The following is a 16,211-nucleotide window of genomic DNA, read 5'->3' on the forward strand; positions in this document are numbered from 1 at the left end:
TTATTACATATTCGTGTAGTACGTAAAGAAATACGAATGTTTTAGTTGGACCACTTTTTTCGCTTTGAGATAGATGGCGCTGTAATAGTCACAAACGTATAAGTACGTGGTATCACGTAACATTCCGCAGTGCGGACGGTATTTGCTTCGTGATACATTACCCGTGTTAAAAAGGACCGTTTACCAACTGCGAAAAAAGTCGATATCGTGTTGATGTATAGCTATTGTGATCAAAATGCCCAACGGGCGAATGCTATGTATGCTGCTCGGTATCCTGGACGACATCATCCAAGTCTTCGCATCGTTCGCCGGATAGTTACGTTATTTAAGGAGACAGGAATTGTTTGGCCACATGTGAAACTTCAACCACGACCTGCAACAAATGATGATGGCCAAGTAGGTGTTTTAGCTGCTGTCGCGGCTAATCCACACATCAGTAGCAGACAAATTGCGCGAGAATCGGGAATCTCAAAAACGTCGGTGTTGAGAATGCTACATCAACATCGATTGCACCCGTACCATATTTCTATGCACCAGGAATTGCATGGCGACAGCTTTGAACGTCGTGTACAGTTCTGCCACTGGGCACAGAGAAATTACGGGACGATGACAGATTTTTTGCACGCGTTCTATTTAGCCACGAAGCGCCATTCACCAACAGCGGTAACGCAAACCGCCATAGTATGCACTACTGGGCAACGGAAAATCCACGATGGCTGCGACAAGTGGAACATCAGGGACCTTGGCGGGTTAATGTATGGTGCGGCATTATGGGAGGAAGGATAATTGGCCCCCTTTTTATCGATGGCAATCTAAATGGTTCAATGTATGCTGATTTCGTACGTAATGGTTCAAATGGCTCTGAGCACTATGGGACTCAACTGCTGAGGTCATAAGTCCCCTAGAACTTAGAACTACTTAAACCTAACTAACCTAAGGACAACACACACATCCATGCCCGAGGCAGGATTCGAACCTGCGACCGTAGCGGTCGCGCGGTTCCAGACTGTAGCGCCAGAACCGCTCGGCCACCAGCGGCCGGCTTGTACGTAATGTTACAAGATGTTTCACTGCATGACAGAATGGCGATGTACTTCCAACATGATGGATGTCCAGCACATAGCTCGTGTGCGGTTGAAGCGGTATTGAATACCATATTTCATGACAGGTGGATTGGTCGTCGAAGTACCACACCATGGCCCACACGTTCACCGAATCTGACGTCCCCGGATTTCTTTCTATGGGGAAAGTTGAAGAATATTTGCTATCGTGATCCACCGACAACGACCGACAACATGCGTCAGCGCATTGTCAATGCATGTGCGAACGTTACGGAAGGCGAACTACTCGCTGTTCAGAGGAATGTCGTTACACGTATTGCCAAATGCATTGAGGTTGACGGACGTCATTTTGAGCATTTATTGCATTAATGTGGTATTTACAGGTAATCTCACTGTAACAGCATGCGTTCTCAGAAATGGTAAGTTCACAAAGGTACATGTATCTCATTGTAACAACCGAAATAAAATGTTCAAACGTAGCTACGTTCTGTATTTTAATTTAAAAAACCTACCTGTTACCAACTGTTCGTCTAAAATTGTGAGCCATATGTTTGTGGCTCTTACAGCGCCATCCATCACAAAGCGAAAAAGTGGTCCAACTAAAACATTAATATTTCTTTACGTACTACACCAATATGTAATAAAAATGGGGGTACCTATTTTAAAAAACGCAGTTGATATCCGATTGACCTATGGCAGCGCCATCTAGAGGGCCAACCATAGCGCCATATGGTTTGCCCCTTCAAGCTAGGTAAGTTTCGTGCTTTGTAGTTTTTCCGTTTGACGATTATTTCGTGAGATATTTGGCCCGGTCACGAGCAATGGACCACCCTGTATACACTATCTGCACAGTCGAGTATATACAACAGCACACATTCCACTGACTCATCTTGCAGAGACGCTAGTATTTCATCTGCCACCTCTTTCTCAGTCGACGAAATTCCTTGGGTTCCCTCTGACGAAACGTCAAGTTCAGCAACTGTTGTAGATACAATGCAGTGTTTGCTTTGTTTGTCGTTACCATTTCTCTGCTTTGTATCAACACCACTAGCACTGTAACACTGGTGTGGGTAACTTGTCGACTAAGCAGTTCACTTACGCTCCGAAGCCTGATGATGTGCTCACATTCGTTACCTCCAGCCCCATCCCATGTTGCCATTAGCGTTCAGTATTGTGACAGACAACATGTGGGGCGTCGAATGCCGTAAACATCAATGGCCTTTTGCGATCTCGCTCTCAAGGGGTTCCTTGCGAGTCTTCTGATGGGACTTGATGCCACACCCCCGCTGACATGCTGTTCGTCGCCAGACTCCTGCCCTAGGCAGCGGGTCATGTCCCATGTAGAGTAACCTCCCATCCCATGTAGAGTAATCTCCCATCCCCTCCGCAGTGAACGCGTGCGGTGCCTCAGTCGCCGAGAGCAGCTGTTACACAGATGAACGGTTTTTATAGACATAGAAAAGGCATATGACTCAGTTAACAGGGAAAGACTCTGGGGAGAAATGAAGAAGATAGATATAGAAGATGGATACATTAATGTAATAAAGAGAATGTACAGAGGACACAATTGTAGAATTGGAACACCATTGGGGAACTCTGAATACTTCGAAATAAGACAAGGATTTAAGCAAGGAAGTATTCTATTTCCTGCACTTTATATTGTTGGTATGGAGGAAATGAATAGGGCAGTTAAAGATATAATAAAAGGAAAAGACAAAAAGATGATTTTTGCAGATGATATGGTAATATGGGGTGATAAAGAGGTAGATGTACAGTTACAAGTTGATGTGTGGAAGGAAATAATGAAAAGGTATGGATTAAAAATAAATAAAGATAACAGTGAAGTAATGGTATTTGGAAGATAGGAAGGGATCAACGGAAATATTACCATGAATGGAGAACTCAAAGTGGTAGAAAGTTTCACTTATTTAGGGAGTGAAATATCTAGGGATGGAAGAATAACCAACGAAATTAATAGGAGGTTACAGAAGGTAGGCAACTTCTACCAAACAATAAAACGCCTGATTTCGAATAAGGATGTTTCAGAAAAAGCAAAACTCCTTGTCTATAATAATTATTACTTCCATATTGTCACCTATGGTGCAGAAACATGGACAATGACAGAAAGGGATTGGAGCAGACTGCAAGCAGGGGAAATGAAATTTCGCAGAGCAGTTTAGGTAAAAACAACAATGGACACGGTAAGGAATGTAGAGATTACAAACGACCTTAAACTAGAAAGTATGAGAGAAGAAATTGGAAAAAAAAGAAGAGATTAAGCTGGTATGGGCATGTTAAGAAGAACTGAAGATGGATGGAAAAAGACCTAGAGGTGGCCCAAGAACACAGTGGAAAATGGGAGTGAGAATATCTGTGGAAGGGAGAGGTGTGACCTGGCAGCAAGTGGAGGAAGAAAAGTGGTGGGAGGACCGAGTCAAATGGAGAGGACTCGTCAGCACCCAGACCCGGCAGTAGCTGCAGCGGGATCCGGATATGGATAGACGAAAAAAAGCTAGGCATGCTGTACAGCTTGTCTTTAATATAGCCCCACGAAAAGGCGTCGCATATGTTTTGATTCGGAGAATATGGCGGCCAACCGAGGCCCATACCAGAGTGGTCTCTGAGTACCCAAGAGCCAGAATGTGCTCCCTAAAATGTTCCTCCCGGACATTAAACACTCTCCTGCTTCGATGGGGTGGAGGTCCGTCTTCCATGAACCACATATTGTCGAAATCAGCGTCAGTTTGGGTCATGGGGATGAAATCATCTTCCAAAACCTTCACGGTAGTCATCGTGTCATCAAGAAATATCACACGGATTATTACTTGGCTGGACATTGCACACCAGACAGTCACCTGTTAAGGGTGAAGAGACTTCTCGATGGTGAAATGCGGATTCTCAGTCCCCCAAACGCGTCAATTTTGCTTATTGACGAACCTATCCAAATGGATGTGGGCTTCGGCGCTAAACCAAACCATACAATTCCCATCAGGCCCCGCGGCAAATCGTACAGTTTGAACGTCCTAACGCAAACCGTTCAGGATTTATGACTATTTTATTTCACATAGTTCAATAATTGTCACCCTTTACCTTCTGTATTATTATGTAGGAGTTATTTATGTGTGTGGTCATGTCACATGGAGAAAAGTGACTTGGCAGTGACACATCGTGTGGAAGTGAGTTTCGCCCTCAAGGTCAGCACATAGCTGTATTATCGTGAAACCCTGAAGCCGTGAATTGAGTTGGGGTAGCTGGGAACGAGGGATGTAGCACGTGTGAGCGGCAGCAGTTAGACTACCAGATCACGCGGGTATGGCTCACGTAGCACGTCCGAGCGGCGGCAATAGGCGGTGGGCGGTGGGCGGCGAGGCCTACCTGAGCACGGCGATCTGGTCCTGGACCTCGACGCCGCCGAGCCTGCGGAAGAGCGCGCGACTGCCCTGCCCCCTGGAGCCGCGCACGTCCAGCTTCACGTAGACCACGTCGTTGCGACTGGACATGTACGTGCCCCAGTCGATGGCGAACCGCTCGCTCACCGCCAGGCTGCCCGGCCGCCCGTTACTGCAACACGCATCCACATCCTAAACTTCCCGCAAACAACAGTTTGAAAGTTACACAAGTGTTGTAATAATGGCAAACAAAATCTTTTAATTGTCATATAAAAATATGAAACTCTGATAATGAAACTTGGTGATGGGCTTAGTCTCCTATACGTGGCAACGGCCTTGCCGCAGTGGCAACACCGGATCCCGTGAGATCAACGAAGTTAAGCGCTGTCGGTCAAGAATACCATCTTACGACTGGGAGAGCGGTGTGCTGACCCCACGCCCCTCCTATCCGCATCCTCTATCGAGGATGACACGGCGGTCGGATGGTCCCAGTAGGCCACTCGTGGCCTGAAGATGGAGTGCTTTTAGTCTCCTCTACACAGTCGTATTTTAATGCGACACATTTTTTTCCCCGACGATAGCTGTCTTAGCAGGGACCTTCTTTATAGAAGTCTGCATTTTCTCTGTTTAGGAATCAATTTATCTCGAAAATTACCTCGTCAGCATTCCGTAAATACCTCGCACGCAATAGTTTCTTCATCTGAGGTGGTTCAAATGGCTCTGTGCACTATGGGACTCAAGTGCTGAGGTCATTAGTCCCCTAGAACTTAGAACTAGTTAAACCTAACTAAACTAAGGACATCACACACATCCATGCCCGAGGCAGGATTCTAACCTGCGACCGTAGCGGTCCCGCGGTTCCAGACTGCAGCGCCTAGAACCGCACGGCCACTTCGGCCGGCTCTTCATCTGAGGAAAGAAGATAATGCCACGAAATACTGTATCAGGACAGCGTGGAGGGAGAGACTAAATCTGACACCCCACAGAAGGAGGAATTGTTACTGTGTTCCGCGCAGAATGAGCTGGTGCGGTATCGTCTAGAAAAATACCCCCTTGGACAGCTTTCGTCGATGCTTCACAGCCTCTGTAACTTATTGAGGACTCTTCGGTAGCATGTTCCTGCGACCGTTTTCACCATACAAGCATAATCTGTTAGCACACCACACCATGGCAGTCCCAAAAATACTCAGCTCCACCTTGCCCAATGACGGTTGAATATGTTCAGCTCTCTCGTATCAGTGATTCATCCAGTTTCCACTACTTGCTTTGCCCATTTGTCTCGAGCCCATAGTGATATAGTCAGCAGTCGTCCATGCTGATTAGGCGGCTAAAGACCCCATCTGGATTGCCCTGACACAGCTGCAACGCTTTCGCTACTGCTTCAGGTCAGTAGATTTTTGAAATAGTGTGAGCGGTTGCGGAACCCAGAGGGCTGCGACCTATGTGGTGTTCAATATGTCGTGGAACATGTTGAAAACTGATCCACAATTGATTTTCACTTTTTCTTCTACAGGTTCGCTTGGGATACGCCTGTTTTCGAACACTTATGCCTTCGCTTCTCTTGTGATTCCTGGTACTTCACTTCGCTTTCGTTACTCGGACTTGGACGTCCACACTACAAACCATTGCGCCACCTGACGACTCTATCGTACGGTGGTGAATTCTTGCCATACACTCAGCATGGATTGTTGCAGCCCTGTTCCCTTCAAACGAACAAAAGCGAGTTACCGCATCATTTTGTTTTAGTTTCTCTAGGAGCGTGCCACGGGCTACGGCACTGAGGGGTGTGAATTTCAATGCGTAAACGGACTGCAGACGTTTTCCGGCAAACAAACAACAGATTAATGACGTAATATTATTCACTCTCGAGACGATAATGAAAACATAATGACTACCTCTAGTAACTTTATTCGTAAATGAAAAGTGTTGCGACGTCCTAGGGCTGATGATAAGCTATTTTGATAGTTTTAGTGCCCATAAGTAGAAGGAAAGGAATATACGGTGCTAATTTCTCAAAAAATGCATAAATTTTGTCAAAACAAGTCAACATATTTGTGACCGACATGGTGCGGAATTAAAACACGTAATTTGTGCACTAGATTATGAGCTCCCTGCTTTTCCTGATATGAAAGTATCGGGTCATAATTAATGGATGAAAACCAGTACTTTGGAATGCCGATGAAATACACCTAAGAGACAAAGAAACTGGTAGACCTGCCTAATATCGTGCAGGGCCCTCGCGAGCACGCAGATGTGCCGGAACACGATGTGGCATGGACTCGACTAATGTCTGAAGCAGTGCTGGAGGGAACTGACACCATGAATCCTGCAGGGCTATTCATAAATCTGTATGAAGACGTGGGGGTGATCTCTTCTGAACAGCACTTTGCAAGGTATCGCAGATATGCTCTATAATTTTTATGTTTGGGCGTTTGGTGACCAGCAGTAGTGTTTAAACTCAGAAGAGTGTTCCTGGAGCCAGTCTGTAGCAATTCTGGACGTGTGGGTTGTCGCATTGTCCTCCTGGAATTGCCCATGTCCGTTGTAATGTACAATGGACGTGAAGGGATGCAGGTGATGAGAGAGGATATTTACGTACGTGTCAACTGTCAGAGTCGTATGTAGACGTATCAGGGGCCCAACTATACACGCCCCACACCATTACAGAGCCTCCATCAGTTTGAACCCTGCTGACTTGCAGGGTCCACTTCCGTCAGCTCGATTCAATTTGAAACGAGACTCGTCTTACCAGCCAACATGCTTCCAGTCCTCAACGGTCCATTGTAGAAGGGCCCAGGCGAGGCGTAAAGCTTTGTGATGTGCAGTCATCAATGGTACACGAGTTGGCCTTCGGCTCCGAAAGCCCATATCGATGATGTTTCGTTGAATGTTGCGCACACTTATATTTATTGATGGCCCAGCACTGAAATCTGCAGCAATTTGCGGAAAGGGTTTCACTTCTGCCACGTTGAACGATTCTCTTCAGTCCCCCGTTCTTGCAGGATCTTTTTCCGTCGCAGCGGTGTTGGAGATTTGATGTTTTACCGTATTCCCGATATTCACAGTACATTCGTGAAATGGTCATACGGGAAAATCGACGCCTCATCGCCATCTCGGAGATGCTGTGTCCCATCGCTCTTGCGCCGACTATAACACCACGTTCAAATTTACTTATATCTTGATAACGTGCCATTGTAGCAGCAGTAACCGATCTAACAAGTGTCCAGACACTTGTTGTTTTATATAGGCGTTGCTGGCCGCAACGGCGTATTCTGCCTGTTTCCATATCTCTGTATTCGAATACGCGTGCCTACACCAGCTTCTTTAGCGCTTCAGTGTATTTATATGCAGCCACTCTCCTTCCTTTAGGTCTCTGATCATCGTTTCCCCGTCGAAACATTCCTTCCATGCTATTTGTGGGTAGCATCCCTTGCTTTCCTCTTGTGGAGTCTACCTTCAACTTCGTTTTTGCCCGCGTCTTCATCTCACCCGTCTAGACAGCCTCGCCATAATAGTTCTTTTGTTTCTTACAGCATCGTTTAGTGTCTTGCTAGTTCCTGTAACCAACCTGTCTTATTCTCTTATCCTTCACAAGGTCCATCCTTGAAATGGCCCAACTTCTGCTCTAAAAGTCCTCTTTCAGCGCCACCAATGTCTCCCCCCTCCCCACCTGTCAGTTGTCATGTCTGTGCATGACTTACAGCGATATTCTCAACAATGAATTTACAGATTGATTTGCTTCGTCCTTTTTGTTAAAAAGCTATTGTGTATAAATGAGATGAGTTGCTTTATTGTTTTCTTTTCTTGTGCTATTTTGTTAATTATTTGAAATACTTTTCTGCTATTTTATGACATCGGTGCTGTCAAGTTTGTCCTTTAGGTGTGTGGTCATCATTTCGTCGTAGAAACTTGGAAATGTCGACTTCTCCGACACACGCAAACAATGATCCAGCAAAAGCTAAACATATGGTCATTGGCCCTGCTATGTTAGAGGTGTAGAGAACTATGTAGTGCAGTGTAAGTTAGTGTAGCATGGTACTTACACTTCTATGAGGAAGGGGATGGCCATGTCACCCAACTCGGGATGTGAGGAGTGCGGCGGTAGCTCGATGTGGGCGCGGTAGCCATTGATGGAGTGTAGTGTAGTTTAGGTTAGTGTAGTGCGGTACTTACACTTCTGTGAGGATGAGGAAGACGGCGTCGCCCAACTCAGCACACCAGGAGGGTGGCAGCAGCAGATGGACGTGTGCATGGTAGCCAGTTGTGAGTGTAGTGTAGTGTAGGTGAGTGTAGTGCGGCACTTCTACTTCTACAAGGAAGGGTAAGGCGGTGTAACAGAGCTCGGCACGCCAGGAGGACGGCAGCAGCAGCTCCAAGTGGGTGCGGTAGACAGTGATGGAGTGTAGGTTGGTGTAGTGCGCTACTTACACTTCTACGAGGACGGGGAAGGCGGCGTCGCGCAGCTCGGCGCGCCAGGAGGGCGGCAGCAGCAGCTGCACGTGGGCGCGGTAGCCCTGCTGCAGGGGCACCTCGAAGCTCTGCCGCTGCGGCAGCGCCAGCTCGTCCAGCCGGCGGGTCCTCCAGGGCCGCGTGTCGAACAGCACGCGCTGCAGCCGGTGCGTGACCGCGTCGTGCACGCCGGCCAGCGGCAGCCCGGGGCCCTCGCACTGCAACACCACACCGCACGGCACGGCCGTCACCGCCTTTGGGCTGTAACACCGCAGCTGCGGCGGAGAACACTCTAGGCAGGGAGGCAGACCTTGCGCCCCACTGTTCCAACTATTCGTCAAATAAGAAATGATTTAAATAAGAGAAAGATTCAGGAACGGAACTGAAATTCATGGTAAAAAGATGTCAGTTATCACTATCTTCGGTGAAAGTGAGAAACAGTAAGAGGATTTGTTGAATGGAATGAACGCTCTAATGAACTCAAATACGTATTCAGAGTAAACCATAAGAAGCACTCCGTCATGAGGCCACATGTGGCCCACCGGGACCATCCGACCGCCGTGTATCCTCAGCTGAGGATGCGGATAGGAGGGGCGTGTGGTCAGCACACCGCTCTCCCGGTCGTTATGGTGGTTTTCTTTGACCGGTGCCGCTACTGTTCGGTCGAGTAGCTCCTCAATTGACATCACGAGGCTGAGTGCACCCAGAAAAATGGCAACAGTGCATGGCGGCCCGGATGGTCACCCATCCAAGAGCAGGCCACGCCCCACAGCGCTTAACTTCGGTGATCTGACGGGAACCGGTGTATCCACTGCGGCAAGGCCGTTGCCAAACCATAAAAAGAGGAAAGTAATTAGGAGTAGCAGAAATGAGATTAATGATAGACTCAAAATGGAAATTGGGGACCAAATACTAGACGAAGTGAAAAAATTCTACGATCTTGGAAGCGAAATAATACGTGACGAATGAAGTAAGGACGCTATAATGAACAGATTAGCGCAGAAAAAGGTGGAATTCCTCACTTAAAGAAATCCTGTAGTGTAAAACATCGGCCTTATTTGGCTGAGAAATTGCTGAGAGTGGAAGCCTGGAGTACAGCATTGCATGGAAGTGAATCATGGACTATTGTACAACCGGAAAAGAAGAGAACTGAAGTACTTGTTACGTGGTGTTCCGAAAAGGTTCTGAAAATTAATTGGACTGGTAAGGTAAAAAGTGAGGACGTTCTGTACAGAAACAGCTAGGAAAGGAACGTCTGGAAAACACTGACTACACGAACGAACAGGATGATGGGGGATGTATTAAGACAGCGGGGAACAACAGCGGTGAACAGCTTTTATGGTAGTACGGGCAGGCATAGACGGGTAAACTGTAGGGAAGACAGAGACTGGGGTACATCCAACAATTACTCGCGGACGTTGTGTGCAGATGTTATTCTGAGATGCAGGGGTAGTCACGGGACAGGATGTACATGCGGCTGACATCAAACCAGTCAGAAGACTGATAACCTTAAAATAATCGTATTTCATACTTTTATTTTAACTTTACATCGTTCCGATGTATCAGACATTGTATGTAGTGTTTTCAATATGTTAATTTCCCCAGCCTTGTGAAATATCAAGTTAACACAAAATCTCAACATTTGTTTTTTCAACAAGGATCCGAAATCAAATATTTCTAAGAACGAATCACCTTGCTTCACTTTTTTCAGCAAGGATACGAAATCAAATATTTCTAATAATGAATCATCTTGCTTCAATTTTTCAGCTGGTAACACGTAGAAAATATGTCCTCAGCATAGATATACTACCTGCAAATTCAACCCAAATCCAAAATACGTCATAGTTACTACTGACAAGTTTTTCGCAAAGCATTTGCATTGAAATCTTGAAAGTGAAACATTTGGAAGTAATTAATCGAAGAAGTTTCCTGAGACTACCTGAGCGTAGTGCTGCGGGCTGGCTTCCCGGGCTCCAAATACGGTACTGCGCACCCACTCGAAAGAATAGCTCCAGCGCAAATCACTTAATGGCTCGTTCCCGATACAGTGTAATTTTAATCTACTGCAAACCCAACGACGTGAGTTCTCCTTGCAAGGTGAGATGGGTGCACGTACTTCACTAGTTAACACGGTAACGGATTTGGAGAAGGATCGCTCTCTGTTATCCGAGATACTGCCGCCTGTCAGAAACCAGTAAACATGGAAGACTTGTCTGAAAAGACGAAAACTACTATGGAAGCTAAGGCTTTTGTAATTTCTGTCCAATGAGAACACGAAAATGACGACAGGAAAAAGTTAACAGAAATTCGTGCGTCTGTGAAAACACCGATGCAGGAATTTTACAATAACTACCATCATCATACCTTACCAACAGCTCTCGCCGAGATCTCGAGAAAGTTCTGGACCTACGTAAAACCTCTATGTGGGTCTAAGGCTTCTATCCAGTCACTCGTTGACGAAACTAGTGCGCCAGTAGAACAAGGCAAAAGTAAAGCCGAAGTTTTAAATTGCGCATTTAAGACATCGTTCACTCAGGAGAACAGTACAAACATACCGTCATTTGACGGTCGCATAGACTACCATATGGAGGACGTAGTAATAGGCATCCCTGGTGTAGAGAAACAACTGAGAGTTGAAAGCAGATAAATCGTCAGGACCTGATGGAATCCCATTTCGGTTTTACAAAGAGCACTCTATAGCATTGGTCCCTTACTTAGCTTGCATTTATCGCGAATCTCTCGCCCAGTCCAGAGTTCCGAGCGTTTGGATAACAGCGCAGGTTGACTCCAGTGATTAAGAATGGTAAAAGAACGGACCTGCAGAATTACAGACTAATATCTTTAACATCGATTTGAACGTGTAGTCAGTTCGAATATAATAAATTTCGTCTAAACGGATACCTTCTGTCCACAAATTAGCGCGGTTTTAGAAAGTATTGCTGGTGCCAAACTCAGCTTTCTCTTTTCTCACATGGAATCCTGTGAACCATGGATGAAGAGTAACAGGCGGATTCCATATTCGCAGGTTTCCCTAAGGCATTTGACATGGTTCCACACTGTCGACTTTTAAAGAAGGTACGAGCATACGTAACAGGTTCCCAGGTAATTGAGTCGCTCGAAGACTTTTTAACTAACAGGACACAGCATGTTATCCTAGACGGCGAGTGTTCATCAGAGACGGGAGTACCGTCAGGAGTGCCCTAGGGAAGTGTGATAGGACTGCCATTATTTTCTACGTACATGAATGATCTGGCGGATTGGATGAGCAGCATCCTGCGGCAATTTAATCGTGATGCGCTGGTGTGTGGGAAGGTGTTGTCGTTGAGCGACTGTAAGAGGATGCAATATGAGGTAGTCATTTCTAGTTGGTGTAATGATTGGTGGCTAGCTCTATACGAAAAAAAAGTGAGCTAATGCAGATGAGTAGAAAAAAGAGACCCACAATGTTCGAGTACAGTATTAGTATTGTGCCGCTTGACAGAGTCACAGCGATTAAATATCTAGGCGTAACGTTGCAAAGCAGTATGAAATGGAATGAGCACGTAGGCTTAAGTATTTAGTAGGGTAGGCGAATTTTTGACTTCGGTTTACTGGGAGACCTTTAGGGAACTGTGGTCCATTTGTAATGGAGACCGCATGTATGACACAAGTGCGACCCACTGTTAAGTACTACTCCAGTATTTGGGATCTCCGAAAGGTCAGATTAAAGAAAGATATCGAAGTTACTCAGAACCGGGTTGCTGCATGTGTTACCGGTAGGCTCGAACAAAACGCAAGCGTTATGGAGATGCTTCAGAAACACAAATTGGTATCTCTGGAGGTAAGGTGAAATTCTTTTCGAGGAGCACTATTGAGAAAATTTAAAGAGCTTGCATTTGAGACTGGCTGTAGAGCGATTCTACTTCCGCCAACGTAAATTTCACGCAACGACAATGAAGATTAGAGAAATCAGGGCTCAAACGGAGGCATATAGATAGTCCTTTTTCCTTGCTCTGTTTGAGAGTGGACAGGAATGGAAATGACTTCTAGTAGCACAGGCTACCCTCCGCCACGCACCATACACTGGCTTGCAGAGTACCGATGTAGATGTAGAAAACACGATGTGGTGCCACTATAGTGTCCAGTGGCTGTGATGTTGCAACAATGGTCGATACGTCTTGCCTGCAAACAAGCCCGCTCCCGGACTCGGGGTACTATACTTCAGGGCCGAGGGAACAATGTGTCCTCCCCCACGGGCCCTAGTTTCGTGGAGGCACCGAGATCTCGCGTAACGTTGAGTACGGCTCTCTCAAACTTATGGATTCCATATTGACACTATTGGCGTCAGAGTCGTGCCATCCCGACCAATGTAAGCAGGAACATCGCGAAACAATTGACCACAGTCTCGATTAGCCATGGTCCTTGGGCTGTCGAACTCCGACATATGATGGTGCATTTTTGTCTTCCTTTCACGACACGTAACACGATCTTCTCACACACAAACGAAATTTACATGCGATTTCTGGATGAGAAATCCGCTGCGTAATCTTTGTATATCAATGTAGATGTAGAAAAGACGGTGTTGTGCCACTACTGTGTCCAGTGGCACTGTCTCTACATAGTCTGATCGCTAGCAGTAGAATACTAATGACACTTATGTGCCCAAGAAAGTAGTACGCTTCAGACCAGATAGACGTTTGTTACATGCCACATCCATGATGTTACAACTTTAATGGTGAGCAATATGTATAGCGACCGCCATACGAAAACTCCGCTCTCTGCAAAATTTATTTACTTCGAGACATCGATACGAGTTAAGTTGGTGTCTGTCTGACCGTTTGCGATGAAACTGGACGGGTGTATGGAAACATTGTGTCAATTCTTATTTTCATTATTCCTTCTCAGTGCCAAAACCATTGGGGGTCTCTTGGATCCAAGAAAGGAGAAGTATCAGTAGTTAATCGCTTTGTGTTCTGTTTAAGTTATGATGTCGAACTCGGAATATCTTCTATGAGTAGATGTTGGTGATACACGACGGCATTCCGTGGCTTGCTGCTATTTCTTTTTTTGTAGTCAACTGAGAGTTGTGACCTGTGCTCACTTGTAGTAACAGCGAATTCATCCCTACCTGAGCGAACTTCGGTGAATTGTGGTCAGGAGTGGAGCTAATTCACTCGCAAATCCTGTGAAGAATGTGACAGGGAATTCAAAAGGCCCTGAGGCCTGTAAGCTGCCTCGGTACTATTTATCAAAAAAAATGGCTCTGAGCACTATGCGACTCAACTGCTGAGGTCATCAGTCGCCTAGAACTTAGAACTAATTAAACCTAACTAACCTAAGGACAGAACACAACACCCAGCCATCACGAGGCAGAGAAAATCCCTGACCCCGCCGGGAATCGAACCCGGGAACCCGGGCGTGGAAGCGAGAACGCTACCGCACGACCATGAGATGCGGGCTACTATTTATCGATTTGTAGTTTGTTATTACTTGCTATAACGTGGCTGATTAAAAATTAGGCATTGGACAGTCATGAGTAGCCAGTTTTGGAGAGCGAACTTACTCCCAAGGTACATGCGTCAGTAACTAAATTTTTGACCGTGAGCCTACGACACATACACTGTTTCTTTTCCCACACTCTTGTATAATTGATTCCCTTCCAAAATATTCTAATAATAATGAAGAGAATGTAATGTGAGAACACTTTAGTACGACACAGTTAATTGTTTCCGCTTTACATTCAAGTATCACGTACCTACTCATTCTGGTCGCATACACATTACAATTACATCCACTCTTCTATCAGGAGGTTATGTGAGTTAACTATTGCCGATTCCTTACCGTACAATCGCCTTTTCATTGTATAACAAGTCCCCCGATACGGAATTAACCATGAGCTCCAAAGTTATCGCCTTGCTCACACACTTAGAAGTCCTACTCGCGTGGTGGCTCCGATGCAGCTGTGTATAACCTTCCCACAAAATACTTCACTTTAATACTCGATCGGGGGAACCACAGGACCTTGGAGTCTGCCCCATAAACATTACCCAGTAAGATTGAATCACTCTTTCGCGCCAAACTGGAATGGTTCAAAATGCCTCTGAGCACTATGGGACTTAACATCTGTGGTCATCAGTCCCCTAGAACTTAGAACTACTTAAACATAACTAACCTAAGGACATCACACACATCCATGCCCGAGGCAGGATTCTAACCTGTGACCGTAGCAGTCCCGCGGTTCCAGACTGAGCGCCTGAACCGCTAGACCACCGTGGCCGGCAACTGGAATGGTGATTGGAGCTAAACGAATGGGACATTTCACTTCGGAAATCGTTTGGTAGTTCAATATTCCGAGATCCACAGTGTCAAGAGTGTGCTGAGAATACTAGATTTCAGGCATAACCTCTCACCGAGGACGACACAGTGGCCAATGATCTTCACTTAACGACCGAGAGCAGCAGAGTTTGTGTTCAATTTTCAGTGGTAACAGACAAGCAACACTGCATGAAATAACAGCATAAATCAGTGTGGGACGTACGACGAACATATCCGTTATGATAGTACGGGGAAATCTGCCGTTAATTGGCTATGGCAGCAGACGATCGGCGCGAATGCCTCTGCTGACGGAACGACATCACCTAAAGAGCCTCGCCTGTGCTAGTGACCATATCGGTTGGACCCTAGACGACCTGAAAACCGGGCCTGGTCAGATGAGTCCCAGTTTCAGTTGAGAAGAGCTGATGGTGGGGTTCCAGACCCCACGAAGCCTTGGACCGCTCAACAAGGCACTGTGCAAGCTGGTGGTGGCTCCATAATGGTGTGGGCTATATTGATGTGGAATGGACTTTGTCCTCTGACCCAAATGAAACGACCATTGACTGGATATAGTCACGTTCGGCTATTTGGAGACCATTTGCAACCATTTATGGACTCCCTGTTCCCAAACAACAATGAAATTTTTATGGATGACAATGCAACATGTCTCCAGGCCACAATTGTTTGGCGACTGGTTTGAATAACATTCTGGACAATTAGAGCGTACGATCTGGCCACCTACCGAACATTTATGGGACATAATCGAGAGATCAGTTCGTGAACAAAATCTTGCACTGGCAACACTTTCGCAGTTATGGACCACTATAAAGGCAGCACGCACGGCTCGTTATTTCTGCAAGTGACTTTCACTGACTCCATGGGACGTCGGTTGCTTTGCACTGGGCAAAAGGAGGTCCGACACGCTGTTAGGGGGTATCCCATAACTTTTGTCACGTCACTGTATGCGGATTTATACTTTTTGTGTATATTCTGCGTTAGGTGCTGTACTTTAAAAAAT

At 46.0% G+C, this 16,211-nt stretch overlaps 1 protein-coding gene and 1 pseudogene across 3 annotated transcripts in view; both read right to left on the minus strand.

The window, feature by feature from the left end:
• The window catches only part of LOC126483960 (inactive dipeptidyl peptidase 10), a 1,424,293-nt gene that overhangs the window by 59,160 nt on the left and 1,348,922 nt on the right, over positions 1-16,211 (minus strand). For all 3 annotated transcript variants that reach the window (XM_050107257.1, XM_050107256.1, XM_050107255.1), the window contains exons 14-15: positions 8,879-9,117; positions 4,437-4,622 (exon numbers count right to left, since the gene is read on the minus strand). In XM_050107257.1, coding sequence (XP_049963214.1) covers positions 4,437-4,622; positions 8,879-9,117 — 425 coding nt within the window. The remainder of the gene's footprint in view (positions 1-4,436; positions 4,623-8,878; positions 9,118-16,211) is intronic.
• Positions 9,612-9,729, minus strand: LOC126485462 (5S ribosomal RNA; annotated as a pseudogene).

This window comes from Schistocerca serialis, chromosome 6 (assembly GCF_023864345.2).
Source record: "Schistocerca serialis cubense isolate TAMUIC-IGC-003099 chromosome 6, iqSchSeri2.2, whole genome shotgun sequence".
In the NCBI taxonomy this organism is placed as follows: domain Eukaryota; kingdom Metazoa; phylum Arthropoda; class Insecta; order Orthoptera; family Acrididae; genus Schistocerca; species Schistocerca serialis.